The sequence below is a fragment of the Penicillium maclennaniae genome (genome assembly GCF_028827695.1).
Source record: "Penicillium maclennaniae strain IBT 15551 chromosome Unknown utg000004l:1.0-3007600.0:1.0-3009580.0, whole genome shotgun sequence".
NCBI classification, from domain to species: Eukaryota; Fungi; Ascomycota; class Eurotiomycetes; order Eurotiales; family Aspergillaceae; genus Penicillium; species Penicillium maclennaniae.
In genome coordinates this window covers 483,529-500,493 of record NW_026623216.1, presented here as the reverse complement: position 1 = coordinate 500,493, position 16,965 = coordinate 483,529, and the positions used below count along the sequence as shown (strand labels likewise).

Sequence of the window (16,965 nt, the reverse complement as noted above, 5' to 3'; positions counted from 1 at the left end):
ATTGGGAACACCTCGGTTACGGTAGCATGGAAACGAACATCAACAATCAATCCTTATCAGCTGATTCATGGATTTTTGAAACGCCATCTACTTAGGCATCTTGGAACAATCATGATGTAGATAATATACAAGTTTCAATCAAATATAATATGCGCGGGTCAACGCGACATGACAAGTTCACGACAGAATGAAAGGCAAGGGGTATGAAAGGGTTGATCCAAACGCCCGAAAATGCCCAGGCTGGTAGAAAACAGCAAGAAACGGAAAAAAATGTAAATACTTGCGGCTCACCTCGGAGACGCCGGGTGGCTGGTTGGTCCTGCGAGGTACTCTTCTGGTACTTTGGGGACGCGCGGAGAATTGGCTGTTTGGACCATGGCGCGATGTTGGGCGCGGAGATGGTCGCGTTGTCGTTCTTTTTCTCGGTTGTTGGCTGCGCCGCCGGTGAGCCGACGCATGCCGCTGCGGATCATAGATTCGAGAGTGTGCGGGCTGTCTGTTGCGCTGCGGACCATGGGTGTCATGAGAGGGTGCAGGCGCCTCATAGTGGGTCGATCGTCCATATCGGACTGCGTTTCCTCGATGTCGTCGTCGGACATGAAGGCCGAGTCATTCAGGCCCATATGTGGTGTGCCGTGCTGCGCCATGGTCTGCGTTTGGACAAAGAGGTTGTTGGCGGGCGAAGTGACCGATCGAACATGGGACGCTGGCCGCAGAGTCTGATTTGCGCTGTAAGGTGTTGTCGCACTCACTGGAGATGGTATATCAGGTCCGTCGAAGCGGAAGTTGGCTGTGCGATTTTCAGCTAGACCGTTGTGAAATGACGACGTAGAGCCCGTTCGAGCGAGTGACTTTCGCAAGATGGGCGCCGTTTGTTGATCATAGAGATGGGCATTGGTGTCGAGGTAGCTTCCAGTAAAGCCTCGAATCATCGGCGGAGCCACGTTGAACGTGGGGATGTTTTGATCTGTCTCGTCGTCGAAGAAATCGTCCAAGCTGTCCAACTTTTGCACCATGTCACCCATATTGCCGTCATTCTGTGTATCGACGGACTTCATTGTGTCGGCTCTCATGGGGAAGAAGGAATCGGTATATTCCTCTGCACGGAACTCCACATTCGGCGTTATGGTGTCTTGGACGGTCGGGTCATCGGCCTCAGCACATGTGTAGAAGACAGCGTGTACATTGTTTCGAGTCGTGCTTGACTGAGTCGCCGGCATAGGCACAGACCAACCCGAAGGCTCAGGAATACCATAGAGGCTTTGGATTCGCTCATATTCTTTGCGTATGGCACGAGATGAGGAAGCCGATGCCATACTCATGCGCAGATGATGACGTTCCATCGGACTGCCAGAGACAGTCATGATATTATCCAACACTTCAAGGGCCTGAGGGCACAGATTTGTCTGCAGAAGTCGCAGCAGCGGGGAGATCAAATCTGGTCCATGACATGTGACCTCGTTCCGGCGCATGTCAACTTCAGGGATTAAGACGCAAAGGATCTTCATTGTCTTGATTCGGAACCAGTCCGTCGTGTTTGTGAGAAGGCCCATCAAGAAGATCAAGCACTGGAAATCCAGCTGCGGGAAGTAGTATGACTTGATCTCAGTGATAATATGGTCCAAAAAGACACCTTCGGCCTTGTACTGTTGGTTCGCGAAGCCAAAGATCGACGCCGCAAGCCGGGGGCATCCTTCGTTCTCTGCAACGCGAGCAAGCAGGCTGGCATGCGTGATGGGTTTCTGATCGATAAATCCCTGGTCGAAAGATTGAAGGAAAAGAGGTAGATTGGCCAGGATGGTGAACAGTTGTCGTGTCCCGTCCCCAATTAGTTCGTTATTTGGCAATCCGCTCAGACGGTGGAGTACATCCAGTGCCTGCTCAAAAGACTCAGATGACTTGAGACCCTTGAACACCAGATCCTGAAGACCATCGAATCCACCTTCCCACTTGGGTGGTTGGCCCTCAAGAAGTTGCGCCACCACCATGGGATCACCGAGGTCCAATCGGTCTAAAAGCTTCTCGAGCATACCTAAACTTTCCATGAATTCGCTTTCGTGAATGGTGTTGAGACACGCACACGTGGTCCAGAAAAGTTGAGGGTAATGCAGAAGGTCCGAAGGCGCCAGCGAACTGATGATAATCTTCAGCGTAGTCAAGATCTCCATTGAGAAAGTTTGATAGTCTGTCTCCTCATCCGCAATGGTATTGGAGAGTCGGGCAAGCATATCAGCCAACATTCTCGAGTCGAGCGAGGTTGAGATACACCGGAAGATTTGGAAGGACCGGCATGCCAGATGCCGCACAGGGCAGGAGGTCGCCCAATTCAACGCTTCTTTAGCCCAAATTTCACCGATGCCCTCATATCCAAAGCTGAAAAACTTGATTACGTCGCGCGTCACTGCACCCATAGATTGGGGCACCTTGCGATCATCATCTTCGTCTTCTTTGCCATTGTTCTCTTCGTATTCCCACACAACCGCGGGATCACTTTTGCGGATCGACTCGACAAAATCTTCAATCGCCTGTCGACTTCCAGTCGGGGCGTCATCTTCTAATTTAGCTGCAATGAGTTCGTGGAGAAGATGAACCAGCATTTCCCTCGCCTGCTCCTGAACAGTCACAGTATAGTGATCCCAAAGAATCAGGACGACGTGGAGGAGCTTGATAACGTCATCCAAAGCCAGTGTGACAGGAGCAACCATCAAATCGACGAGGAATATAAGCGCAACTTGTCCTAGTGACAGGCCGGCTTGTTTGTTCCCAACCGGTAGAACGGTACCTAGGTCGGCAACGTATGGAAGAGTCTTCAATTCAGGGGGAGGAGGCGTAAGTTCTTTTCGCTCCTGTACCATATTCTTCGGCATGACCTGCATGAGGAAGAACTCGATGACCTTTGATCCCGCAGGGGTTCCAGCGAGAAATACGACAACTTGCTTGGCGTATTCCACGAAATTTTGCTCTTTGCGCTCCAAACAAAGGCTGATGATGAAGTCGAGGACAAGTTGGACGTTTCCGCCATGAGGTCCTGTCGCCAGCGCCTGCCACAGCGCCTGCACCTGGTTGGGAAGGATCGTGCTACAGCGGATTGTGATTTCGAAGAGATTTGCGAGGAGCATGTACGACTTGGAGGTTGGGCCACCATTGGGATCCACCTGCAACTCCATGGTCTGGACCCATGGCAGGATAGCAGCTACCATGTTGCGCTGGCTGTCTGGGCGTAGATTGCGGAAGTGGAGAGCGAATTCGGAGAACAGAGTGAATGCCAAGTCCGAGTGCTGATTTGCCAGTCGTTTTGAAATATCAAACTGAGCCAGCTTGTACACTGCAGTGGTCTTATCAGAGATGCTGATATCGAAATCTTGAAGACGGGAGTTCTTCTGTTGGCGCTCTTCCAATTTCCGTAGAAGCTTCGCTGACTTCATCCGAATTTCACGCTTCTGGTTGCCTAGAGTCACCAAGACAGCGCCTAAGACCCTGCGGAACTCAAGTGGGTAATCGGGGTGCTCCAGAAGAACCTCGGTCACCACCTCGAAATAACTTTCGATAGCCTTGGGTCGCTCAGTGACGTAGCACATCTCGATCGAACGCTCCATCAGATAGGAGTGCTCTTTGTTATGAATGATCAGATTCTTCAAAGCGCGACGGCCAATCGAGTGCCACTTATCGCTAACGGTACTGAAGATGATATCAACCCAGGAGAGCATTCGACCAACGTCGAATTGAAGCACCGAGCCACTTTCAGTCGTGATACTAATTGGACCAGCACAAAGAGAAGCCATGGCACTCAATGCAGCCGCGCGAAGGTTTTTCTTCTCAATTTCCATGGCTGCCGCAGCATGTCGCATCTCACCACCTTCATATGGCTGAGCAATCGCGAATTTCCGCATGTTATCTTCTCTCTGGGTGATCTGTGCTTGATTCGGAGAGTAACCACACCAGTCCTCCATAAGAGAGAATGCGGATTTGCGAGACTCAAATGGAATCCAGCGAGAGGGATCTTTGGTGCGATTTACTCCCTCGAAAAGCTCTTCCATCAAGCCACAAAAGTGGAATCGCAAACGTTGGTATTCCCAGTCATTTTGAACTTCTGCATCGCTCAAGAAGATCCGGATATCCTTGGCGTAGGTGATCAGGTTGTTGACGACCCAGTCATCATTGTATACCTCGGGCTCGCGCAGGAAATGAGAAGTGAGCTTATAGACATGGGTAACCTCCGTGCGCAGGCGCTCCGTGTCTCTGTTACGAAAGGGGCTGCTAGGAGTGCGATGGTGGGTCCCTATGCGAATCTTCGCCTCTTCATTGCAGGTGGTGACTGCATACTGCAATGACTCCAGCATTGTACGATAGAGGTTCTTGTGGATAGATCCCAGCGCTATCACAATTGCATTTCGAATGGAATCACGCTCTGCAGAGAGAAGAGGAATGACAAATGCGAAGAGACTGCGGGCAGAGCTGATTTTGTCTTGGGATTGGGCTCCCTTGGAAGCCTTGCGCGCATGTTGAGCATTTGCTAGCTGGCTCTGTGATTGGGCACCCACACTAGTGACAGTAGTGCAAGCCATAACCAGGTAGAGTTTCCATTGTTCAACAAGAATCTCTGCCGTCATGTTGCTCCGGCCCATGGGACGATGTTGATGAACATCCACTGGGGAAGCATACTGAGGTCTGGTCCTCTCTGCAAGTGAGGTTATAGTCTTGTGCATCTGCAAAAGACGTGCGCACACAATCTCTCGACCAAGAGTCACTGCGAAGGGACATGTCTCAAAGCTGACCCGAATAATGTTGGGGAAGACCTTGGCCCAGAGCGTTGAGTCGTACGAGACTTCACTGCTGCACAGCTCGATTAGGGTATTCTGGGACGCACTTCTTCGTTTGCCCTTTTGAATACGACTCCTCTCCGCGACAGTGAGTTGCTCGTCATTCACATCCATGATTACCTGAGAATCGGCTTCTAGAATTCTAATGATTCTTGTGTTATCTTTTCCGAGTGCACTGTCAAATTCAGTAATCAATCGCAACACATTGATCGCGAACGCCCGGACTCGTCTTGACTGAGAACACAAGAAGAAAAGTCCATGCGACTCAATTTCTTCCACGTGGGCGAGAACACTTGACAGATCCAGATGGAGAGCTCGACTACCAGAGACGGACTTCTCAAGTTGATCCGAAGCTGCTTCCTTGGTCTTCTGCTTGATTTCGTCGATCCAGATGTGTAGCAGCTCGACATAGAGTCTCAGAGTAGACTCAATGTGACCAGGCCCGAGCATTCCTTCGTCAGACATGGTTGAATATCGTGCATCAAAATTGAAAATGAAACGTGCGAAACCAATAGTCACCTGCTGAGCATGTGATTGCCGGGCGATTGCTTTGAGCGACTCTGCAGAGGAAGTTGCAATATTAGATTTGACATGAGCTGTTCCAGTGCAGAGGAGATTTATCAACGTGTTGAATGGAATATGGTCGGAAAGACAGCGTGGCAAAGCCTGCACAGCCACATGTAGAAGATCGTAGAAGCCTTGCTTCTGATCTAGTGTGTTGATGTGATCATCGCGCCGTCCAAACCCAAAGGCATCGGTAATTGGGGTCTTTGGGGTCAGTCCTCCAAACTTCTCATCAAGGACTGCCTGGCCACCGAAGGTATTATCGCACAGGATAGTGATCTTCCCGAGAACTTCACAGAATCGAAGATAGTAATCTTTCACATTGTCACTGAGTCTGGAGATGTTGACAGGGCTCGACTGTGCAGGGTCGGGCTTCTGAGAAGCATTCACCGCCTTGAACTCAGCAAGGAGCTGCGGGCGATGGAAGTATGTTGGGGTGGATGTATCCATGAATGGATTTGGTAGAGAGCCTGTCGGGAACGGAGGGCAAAGCTGGTCGCTTGTCTCCAAATCGGACATGGTAGCCAGGAACGTACGAATGCCAATGACCATCTTTTCCGGCTCCATCTGTTCAATTCTCAATTCTCGACCTGACAAGAACAGATCGGAGTTGATCAAAGGGAATATGATAGTCCTGAAGCAGACATCGGGGTGTTTGAAGCCAATCATTCGGATCAGTTGGATCAATGGATCCGCAACGGCTGGTTCGGCACTGAGATACGTTCTTTTTCCAGAGGGAAGCGCAATCTTGACCACTTCTTCTACCTTGCGAAGGGTGGTTGTCGGGGAGTCGGAATAACGGAAGAAGTATGTCCAGACAAGGCGGCAAATTGCTTGCAGAGCTGGAGCACGAGTAGGACGATCCTTCAGACGAGCCGGCAAGCTTGAAATCATCGAGAGCCATTGTGTAGAGAAGGTCTCCTTGTTAGAGATGCAGAGCAGTAAAACGTTCAATGAGAAAGCAGCCGGCCAATGGCGAGGCTTGGTGAGTAATTGTGCCAATCGTGATTGTACTAGCTCGAGAAACTCTTTCCACCGAGGGAGCGAAAAGTCCACGGAGGGATTAGCAGCAATGGGCAGTAATAACTTTTCAATCACGTAGCAGTAGGCCTGTTTGATCTTTTGCCCGTGAGCATTTACAAACAGGCGAGCCAGAGATCGCATGAAGTCGCATGATTTGCCCCATGTATCCGGGTTTGTGGGCAAGCGCAAGTATCTCATGCCGAGGATCAAAAGTTCAGCCTTTGCATCGCCCTCACGCGAGGGACCCCGGGCAACTTCAGCTTTCTGGTATTGGTCAAGCTCCGACAAAAAGCGGTTGGCGACACTAGAAAAGTTCTGTTCACTCATGATCCCAAGTAATTGACCGTAAATCCTCCAGTTGGCCATTCGTAGTGGCGACGCGGAAATCTGATCGGGGTCAACGGTCTTGATTTGGCCAAAGACAATATCTTCCAAACGATCTGCCATATCCAATGTGATAGATGCAAGATTGCTCTGATTGAATATTTCAATCAGGACTCTGCAAACTAGGTATACAGATACGGTTGCTCGTCGTTCTACCAGCGCAACATCATCATGGCGACCAAGTAACGTTGACTGCTGTGCTGGCCGCTCTCCTGCTAATGGATTGACGTGTGGTTGTGTTGGTTCCGTGTTACGGCGCATCAGTACACCATTTTCCGTAATCACTGGCTTTGGGGGCTCGTTCGTCATTTGCCTTGCAGTGATGGCTGCATCTCCCTTTGCTTTCCGCCAGACCATAATGGTGTCAATGAGAGGTTTCGGCTTTTGTCTGGCAATATGTCCCAAAGCTGATATCAACTGATCAAAGTTCGGGTCTGCTCCAGGTCCACAGACCTCCTCCACAGGTGCCTCGGATTCTCCCAACTTGAGAATCGCCTGGTTTATCTTACTGTCTGCTTGTCCAACAAACTGTCTCCTTGTCAGCCCTTGCATTCGAGAATCTCTTTGATACGCCAATGCCTTACCGAGTTGAATAGATGATGCAACGCATACTCTCCCACAGTCTTCAAATCAGAATGGTGCTTCGAGTGCGAGCGACTATGCGACCGCTCCCTCCGTGCCATGCCTCCCGAATTCATGCGTTTATGTGTTGTGCTTACTGGACTGCCTTTAAAGACGTCTTCAACATGATTATCCTGAATCGTACTGAGCGTGCCTTGTGCGCCATGGCTCGTCGCTATTCCGGCGGTGGTCTGGAAATTGGCATGTGAATCGAGCTGATCCAGCTTATTCGGGAGTCCGGCTTCGTCGTAACCTCCGCGGCCAAGGGAAGCGATGAGCTCGGGGCTCAGCGGACTGGCAGAGGCGGTTGAGCCCGCCATGCTGGTATTGCGCGAGTGTTGCATGCCATGAACGATAGAAGTCTGACGGTGGTGGCCGTACGAGTTCGACGGTCGTCTTTCCAATTCCACGTCATACCCTGCAGGTCGCCCGGCTGAGACATCGGGGCTTTTTGATCCAGAGTGACCACGACGGGTCTGTAAAGTCGGGGCTAAGGTGGAAAGATCGGCGGCTCTCCCTCGGACGGCGGACGACTCGCGACTGTGCATTGGGGTGGATTGGGTGGTACGGGTGCCGCGCCGTTCGGACGGGGACGCGAGGTTGTGGAGCGATACAGATTTCAGATCGTCAGATATGGGCAGCGTTGATGGCTGGCCGGGGCCAGCTGCCTTGACAGGATGTGAAGCCACTATTTCAGGAAACGTCAGGTTGCAAAGGGCCGGGGAGTCGCGGAGACCGACTTACTCTTGGGTTAAGGGCTTACTGCCAGGAGAACCTCATGCAGGCTGCCGTATTGAAAGAGTCAGCAATAGATAGTAATAAGCACATTGCGGCTCAGTCCATTCGAGGGGAAAGAGGTCGTGCTATGAGGTCCGGAGTAGATCCGGAGTGAAGATGGTGAGCTTCATGTTTATTCGGGCGCACGGGGACCACTTTTTCTCCTTGCGGTGCTCGGTCTCCAGATACTACTAGGGGGTTTCTTTTTTGGCACTATTAATTTTCCTCATCATTCAGATATTTCTAGTATTATGCAGTATATATTGGGAATAGGCTGAATTTCAAGGGGGTAATGGCAATAATTTGAGCATTCCATTGTTCGCCCAACTGCATTGGGCGCTTGCACTAGCTTCGATCTCTCAGTGTGACTGAGCATCTAGTCAGCATTTGCAGTCTTTTCGGCATGGTACACACTAACCTATGTGTTCTTATACTTTTTCTCAAGGCTGTCACTTTGGCGCTTCACTCTCATCTTCAGGTGTACATGGAAGAAAAGATCGGTGACGAACTCCACTGTCCGCTTATGCGGGATCAAAGCTTCCCCAAGGTGGAATAGCTCTCTAATCTAGGCTGGGTTGACTCTTCAAAGTCTATGCTCATCTTGCACAAGGTGCTAACTCTTGGCTGGGTCACTTTGTGCATCCTCAAGCGGGTGACGTCCATTAGAGACACCGCCGCTTGACGCCTCGTGTATGGAAGCTCCTCAAGCGGGTGACGTCCATTAGAGACACCGCCGCTTGACGCCTCGTGTATGGAAGCTCCTCAAGCGGGTGACGTCCATTAGAGAGACCGCCGCTTGACGCCTCGTGTATGGAAGCCTGTGTCTTAATACCCTTGGACAGCTGGGTATACTTCCGGCTGCTTAGCTGAGCCGCTGCAGTCTCGCATAGTACAATTATTACATGATATACCCGTACTGTGGCCGAACAATTGTATTTGTCACTTGCCGAGAGGGAACTCGATCTAGCAGGCCGGCAATGCATATGGCAGATCTAGGAAACTGTCAACGAGGACTAATGACTCCACCGATTCCTCGAGATTGGCTTCAGTGTTTGTCTTTTCCTATTCCCGCTAACCGCGAAACATGATATTTGGTTAGCGTGATAGCCGTCCAATTCCCTGTTCCCGGGTGTGACGGCAAATCATATGAAATCCCCCGCGGATCCCCGCTTCGTCATGTCGCGTGTCCCCGGTCCAAAGGTTCGGCCTGGAATCGCCCTCGTGTTCGCTGCGAAAGTACGGGGCACCCAAGCACAGGGAATGACGATGCCAGGTTGAAGACTATGTTCATCGAGGGTAATAATCCTTAAAATGAAGTCCTGATGATAATCTGGATCGACCTGGTTTCCCCCAGCCCCGAGAGGCAAACTTTTCCCCACACCACAAGCCACCCCATGAACAGGTCGATGGCGAACAGACTGTACTTGTAGCCCTTTCTGTAGTCCTTCCTGCGTGTCGCAAAGCACAGCTACTCCACCAAGTACAAAGGCCAACCAGGTTGTACAGAGCGGAACCAGGCCGCGGTCAGGTTGAAGTGGCTCGGCGAAGTGCGGAAGAGGAGGATAGGCTCCGGTGTGCTGGAGTTCGACCGCATAAGCCCGGTGCACAAGGCGGATCTTTGCCACTTTCCGCAGACGGTGAATGGCACGAAACGGTGTGGGTGCGGGCGACAAGTTCGATCTCCCGGACGGGCCTGCCGAAGAGACCTACCCGAGGGTGTCCAAAGATGGGGGCAGAATGCCATTGGTACAATGGCCCCGACGGCACCTAACGTGTTATCGCGCGTATCGGTTTCGAATGTGCGACAAGGCACTATCCAAGGTTTCCCTAGAGTCGTGGGCCGAGTTCTCTTTCCGATAGACTGTTTGCCCCACGGCGATAAATGACGCCTCCCCCTCAGCCGAGGGCGATCCAGCTAGAAATAAAATTATAAATATCGGCGATTTACGTGATTTTGCGGGGTCACCAATTCACCGCAAGAGTTCTCTTCCCCCAGGTGCACACCGAGATCCCAACCCCTCATTGAAGATTGTGCATGTGGCTCGGCAGGGACAGATCCACTTTGGTCCGCACCGGAGCTCGGAGCGTGGTCAGACCACTTTGTTCTCTTCTACACACTTGTCAGGGGTCTTCTCTCGAATTTGAAGTCTTCAGGAATTTTGAGGACGTTCCATCGTCTTCTAGTTAACCACCAGGGCTCTCTATCCCTTTCTTCGCGCGCTTTTCGCCAACTTCCCCCTCTCCGAGTCGCTTGACTCATTCCATCATGGCGCAACTCGACACTCTAGATCTGGTCGTCCTGGTGGCCCTCTTGGTGGGTAGCGTTGCCTACTTCACCAAAGGGACCTACTGGGCTGTCGCCAAAGACCCCTACGCCTCCTCCTCCACCACCACCGCAACGAATGGAGCCGCTACGAGCGGCAAGACCCGCAACATTGTTGAGAAGATGGATGAGACTGGCAAGAATTGTGTGATCTTCTATGGCTCGCAAACCGGTACTGCCGAGGACTACGCCTCGCGTCTGGCCAAGGAGGGTTCTCAACGCTTCGGTTTGAAGACTATGGTGGCCGATATTGAGGATTACGACTACGACAACCTGGACACTTTCCCCGACGATAAGGTCGCGTTCTTCGTTCTGGCCACCTACGGCGAGGGTGAACCCACCGACAACGCTGTGGAGTTCTATCAGTTCTTGACTGGCGATGATGTGGCCTTTGAGAGCGGTGCCACCGCCAATGACCGGCCTCTGTCGTCCCTGAAGTATGTCACTTTCGGTCTCGGAAACAACACCTACGAACACTACAATTCTATGGTCCGCCAGGTCGATGCCACTCTCACAAAGCTGGGCGCGAAGCGCATTGGCACCGCTGGCGAGGGTGATGACGGTGCCGGTACCATGGAAGAGGACTTCCTCGCCTGGAAGGAGCCCATGTGGACTGCTCTCACCGAGGCCATGAACCTCCAGGAGCGTGAATCCGTCTACGAGCCTGTCTTCTCCGTTTTCGAGGATGAGGAGGCCTCCCCTGAGGATGAGACCGTTTACCTGGGAGAGCCGACGGCTGCCCATCGTGAGGGTCGCGCCAAGGGGCCTTACTCTGCTCACAACCCGTTCATCGCCCCGATCGTTGAATCTCGCGAACTGTTCACTGTTAAGGACCGCAACTGCCTGCACATGGAAATTAGCATCGCTGGTAGCAACCTGAGCTACCAGACCGGTGACCACATTGCTATTTGGCCCACCAACGCCGGCGCCGAGGTTGACCGTTTCCTCGAAGTCTTTGGTCTCGCCGACAAGCGCCACTCCGTGATCAACATCAAGGTGATCGATGTCACTGCCAAGGTTCCCATTCCGACTCCTACCACCTACGACGCTGCTGTTCGCTACTACATGGAAGTCTGCGCCCCCGTGTCCCGCCAGTTCGTCTCGACCCTCGCCGCCTTTGCCCCCGACGACGCTAGCAAGAACGAGATTATCCGCCTAGGTGCCGACAAGGATTACTTCCACGAGAAGATCACCAACCAGCGCTTCAACATTGGTCAGGCTCTTCAGAGCATCACTTCCAAGCCCTTCTCCGCTGTTCCCTTTCCTCTTCTCATCGAGAGTCTTAACAAGCTCCAGCCCCGTTACTACTCCATCTCTTCGTCTTCCATGGTTCAGAAGGACAAGATCAGCATTACTGCTGTCGTCGAGTCCGTCCGTCTGCCCGGTGCTTCCCACTTTGTCAAGGGTGTCACTACCAACTACCTCCTGGCCCTAAAACAGAAGCAGAACGGCGACCCCAATCCCGATCCTCACGGCCTGACTTACTCTATCACCGGTCCCCGCAATCAATACGATGGCATTCACGTCCCTGTTCACGTCCGCCACTCCAACTTCAAGTTGCCCTCCGACCCCTCCAAGCCGATCATCATGGTTGGGCCTGGTACTGGTGTTGCGCCTTTCCGTGGTTTCATCCAGGAACGTGCTGCTCTGGCCGCCAAGGGCGAGAAGGTCGGCACCACTGTCCTGTTCTTCGGATGCCGTAAGCGCGATGAGGACTTTATTTACTCTGATGAGTTCCAGGTATGATTCGATTCCCCGGACTATTATGATCAGACCCAATGCTGACTATTTTATCAGACCTACCAGGAACAGATGGGTGATGCCCTCAAGATCATCACTGCCTTCTCCCGCGAGGGTTCCCAAAAGGTGTATGTCCAGCACCGCCTGAAGGAGAATGCCGAGCTCGTCAGCGACCTACTCAAGCAAAAGGCCAACTTCTATGTCTGTGGTGATGCCGCTAACATGGCCCGGGAGGTCAACTTGGTTCTCGGCCACATCATCGCCGAGCAGCGGGGTATGCCTGCAGAGAAGGGCGAGGAGATGGTCAAGCACATGCGGAGTAGCGGTAGCTACCAGGAGGATGTTTGGTCATGAGCGACGAACTTTTGCTTTTCTTTTCTTGTTGTTCAGGTCATTCCATCTCATATCGAGATGACCAGCATATATGCTCGGCCCGTTTTGTCGACTCCCTTGGCGGGTTGTGTATGCCTAGCATTTCTTTTTTTTTTTATTTCGGAGCCTTGCTTTGTGGGTTATGAAGGCTTCAGCTTTTTTTTTTCTGCGCAGGAGCACTCCTTGGATAGGGCAAATCATGATTCTTTAGATTTGGGTGATATAAAAAGAATATAATTGTTCAAATAGCGTTTATTGCAACAGAAACAGTCGGGGCTTAACTGTCGTTAAAAGCTTGAATGTCGGGTCTTCAAGTAGAGTGGAAGATAACCAAGAGAAAGCCCCGAATCGTTGAACCTGTTTTCGGCTGTAAGCGCGGACTTAATCGTCCTTGACACCGCCCGACCTCGCAACTGCCCTCTCCGCAAGCTCGAAGTTTGCGAGAAATGCAACAACAATATCGGGATTGAGTCTTCTTTCTACCTATCCGGCAATCCCCGGCCGTTCTCACCACTACTTGCTACTCCTCCCGGCACCCGCTACACCTCGACGCAAGCTCCGACGGAATTGTGAAGGATCTCTAACGGCTCACGCCGCCAACCAACACCATGGCTTACGTGGTGCCGATTCACCGCGCCAGTGGCATTCGCCATGCCGTGAAACTGAACTTTATGAATGCAGAAGAGGACTGCCTGGTTGTCGCGTGAGTCTGCCAGGTACTCGGTGATTGCGGGGCGATACAGCTCGAGCATAGCTTCGTACTACGGGCTAAAGCTAATACGTCGATCCTTATATTAGAAAAGCAAATCGCCTCGAGTTCTACACCCTCACACCCGATGGAATGACCCTCGCTGCCACTCGTGCGATCTTCGCGCAGGTGACCATGCTTGCCCGCCTTCCGGCCCCAGCCAACTCACTGACTGATCACCTTTTCGTGGGAACCGACCAGTACAATTACTTCACGCTATCGTGGAACGCCGAGAAAAATAATATCCAGACTGCGCGCGCCTATCAGGATATCTCAGATCCGGCATCCCGGGAGGCTCAAACGGAGCCGCGATGTCTCATTGATCCCAGCGGGCGGTTCATGACGCTGGAAATCTATGAGGGAATTATCGTCGTTATTCCGATTATCGAGGCGAGTAAAAGGAGAGGAAGGATCTCGCATGCCGCTGCGCAAGTTGATGCCCCGCAGGTCGGAGAACTGGGTGACCCGACTGCTTCGCGGATTGATGAGCTATTCGTTCGATCGTCGGCATTCTTGCATTCCGCGTCAAATACACCGTGGCTGGCGCTTTTGTATGAAGATAATCAGAAGAAGGTCCGGCTGCGTATCCGAGAGCTGGAGTATACTCGGGCTACTTCGAGTGCCTCGGCGGATGCTACGTTCAAGGAGGTGCAGGAGAAGAAGTTAGACGGTGGAGTCTTCGCACATGAGCTCGATGTGGGCTCTTCACATTTGATTCCCATCCCAGCGCCTTTGGGTATGTTCATCTCTGAGTTGAGGATTGATCTATGCTAATTATTTACCCAGGGGGTCTCATTGTTTTGGGAGAGACGTCAATCAAGTACATTGACGATAATGCAAATGACATGATTTCGCGTGATCTCGAGGAAGCAACCGTCTTCGTGGCGTGGGAGAAAGTCGACAGTCAACGATGGCTACTAGCTGATGACTATGGACGACTATTCTTCCTCATGTTCCATCTGAATGACGACGGTAATGTCGAAGACTGGAAGCTCGACTACCTGGGCAGTACATCGCGCGCCACGGTGCTTGTCTATCTTGGTGGAGGTGTCCTTTTTGTTGGCTCGCACCAAGGTGACTCGCAGGTTCTCCGCATCAACAACGGTGGCTTTGAGATCATTCAGACATTGTCCAACATTGCTCCTGTTCTGGACTTCACTTTGATGGATCTGGGTAACCGCGACAGTGAGAGCCATACACACGAATTCTCGACTGGGCAAGCTCGCATTGTGACCGGTTCAGGTGCGTTCGACGATGGTACCTTGCGGAGTGTGCGAAGCGGTGTCGGTATGGAAGAGCTGGGTGTATTGGGCGAGATGGAACACATCACAGATCTCTGGGGTCTACAGACTCAAAGTATAGGCGACTGCCTTGATACACTCCTCGTGACATTTGTTGACGAGACGCGCATTTTCCGCTTCAGCGCTGATGGAGAAGTTGAGGAGCTGGAGAATTTCCTCGGACTTGCCCTAACCGAAAGCACTCTTCTGGCCATGAATCTTCCGGGTGGTCGAATCTTGCAAGTCACAGAGAAGAGAGCAGTGATCGCCGAAGTCGAAAGTGGAATGGTTACCTTCGAGTGGACACCAGCTACGCAAAAGGCGATTACTGCTGCCTCGGCCAATGATGATAACCTCGTACTGGTCATCGGTGGTCAAGTGCTAGCATCTTTCGATCTCCAGAGCAATGCACAGCTCATGGTCCAGAAAGATCTCGGCGCAGACCACCAGATCTCGGGCGTGACTGTCCCTTACAAGCCAACGGGGGTCTGCATTGCCGGATTCCCTCAGTCAGCAAAGGTGTCGGTTTTAGCGATCAACGATCTCATTGAATTGCAGAGCAAGTCATTAGGCCCAACAGGAGAAGCATTCCCTCGATCTGTTCTCGTGGCGGATGTGCTTGCGGACAGTCCTCCCACCCTCTTCATCTCCATGGCCGACGGAAGTGTCATCACATTTGCGTTAGATCCGCACAGCTACTCGCTGACAGGCATGAACAAGTTGATACTCGGATCCGAACAGCCCACATTTAAGAAGCTGCCTCGAGGTGATGGCTTGTTCAATGTCTTTGCCACCTGCGAGAACCCTAGTCTGATCTACGGCTCTGAGGGCCGCATCGTATACTCTGCAGTCAACTCCGAAGGTGCTTCTCGCATTTGCCATCTGAACGCAGAAGCATATCCCGAATCGATCGCCGTGGCCACTGCAAAAGACCTCAAGATCGCACTGGTGGACAGAGAGCGCACAACTCAGATTCAAACGCTACCAATGGGATCGACTGTACGTCGTGTCGCCTACTCTTCAGCAGAGAAAGCATTTGGTCTTGGTACGATAGATCGAAAGCTAGAAGATGGTGCCGAGGTCGTGAAGAGCCATTTTGTCCTTGCCGACGAGATCCTGTTCCGACGCCTGGATGCGTTGGAGCTTAATGAGAATGAGTTAGTCGAGAGTGTTATTCGTGCTGAATTCTCGGTTGGCAAAGACGAGACTAAAGATCGATTCATTGTCGGTACGGCGGTTATGGATGATAAAGAAGAGAATATCCGCGGGCGGATATTGTTGTTGGAGGTGGACCATGGACGCAAGCTGACCCAGGTTGCCGAGATGCCGCTCATGGGTGCGTGCCGAGCGTTGGCCATGATGGGCGACCGGATCGTGGCAGCGCTAGTCAAGACTGTGAGTTATTGAGCTCGCTGGGATCGCGCTACTGACTAACAATTTTCAGGTCGTGGTCTACAAGACAATTGACAACAATTCGGGAGCACTCAAGCTGGAGAAGCTCGCTACTTACCGGACATCGACCGCGCCCATAGATGTCACTGTAGTCGACGACATGATCGTGGTTGCTGATCTCATGAAGAGTGTCTGTATCGTGAAGTACGTCCCCGGCGAGGATGGGGTCAAGGACGAGCTGAAGGAAATTGGCCGCCACTATCAAACAGTCTGGAGTACGGCAGTTGCCTGTGTCGACAACGACACTTTCCTTCTCAGTGAAGCGGAGGGCAACTTGATTGTCCTGTCTCGCAACACCAATGGTGTCACCGACCAAGACAAACACCGTCTAATTCCTACCAGCGAGATCGCACTGGGTGAAATGGTCAACCGCATTCGCCCGATTCACATCCCTCAGCTCGCCAGCGTCACGGTGACACCTCGTGCGTTCATGGCAACGGTATGTACTGCATCCCGAATGCAGACTACAGCTGCTAATTTTCCATAGGTCGAGGGATCGATTTACCTCTTCGCGCTCATCAATTCAGAACACCAAGACTTCCTCATGACTCTTCAAAACGCCATCGCCAGCAAGGTGGAGTCATTAGGTGACCTACCCTTCGAAAAGTTCCGTGCTTTCCGCACACTTGTACGTTCCGCAGATGCACCGTATCGCTTTGTCGACGGTGAGCTTATCGAGCAATTTTTGACCTGTGATCCGAGCTTGCAAGAGGACATCGTGGCGGAGGTGGGCTCGGGCGACGTGGAGGAGGTGAAGGGAATGATTGAGGCATTGCGCCGGCTGCATTGATTTTCATGTGGGAATGGACCTTTGCTAGATTTTGCGAGATTTTCCTGGTCTATTACGGCAGATTAGTGAGG

At 52.0% G+C, this 16,965-nt stretch overlaps 3 protein-coding genes across 3 annotated transcripts; 2 read left to right on the top strand and 1 right to left on the bottom strand.

Annotated features, from left to right (window-relative positions):
• Positions 1 to 287: 287 nt before the first annotated feature.
• N7477_004365 (putative cell morphogenesis protein (PAG1)) lies at positions 288 to 8,098 on the bottom strand (the record flags this gene model as incomplete). Its single annotated transcript, XM_056966028.1, has 2 exons — positions 288 to 7,319; positions 7,376 to 8,098. Coding segments are annotated over 2 exons (7,755 nt in total), but the record flags the coding sequence as incomplete, so codon positions are not given.
• Positions 8,099 to 10,455: 2,357 nt separating this feature from the next.
• Positions 10,456 to 12,606, top strand: cprA (NADPH--hemoprotein reductase cprA; the record flags this gene model as incomplete). The annotated part of the gene is made up of 2 exons (XM_056966027.1): positions 10,456 to 12,252; positions 12,310 to 12,606. 2 exons carry the CDS (start codon positions 10,456 to 10,458, stop codon positions 12,604 to 12,606), a joined length of 2,094 nt encoding a protein of 697 aa, XP_056822808.1.
• Positions 12,607 to 13,232: 626 nt separating this feature from the next.
• Positions 13,233 to 16,894, top strand: N7477_004363 (DDB1/RSE1 family protein; the record flags this gene model as incomplete). Its single annotated transcript, XM_056966026.1, has 5 exons — positions 13,233 to 13,327; positions 13,423 to 14,108; positions 14,159 to 16,047; positions 16,097 to 16,543; positions 16,592 to 16,894. The coding sequence occupies 5 exons, from the start codon at positions 13,233 to 13,235 to the stop codon at positions 16,892 to 16,894; spliced, it is 3,420 nt and encodes a 1,139-aa protein (XP_056822807.1).
• Between the last annotated feature and the right edge of the window lie 71 nt (positions 16,895 to 16,965).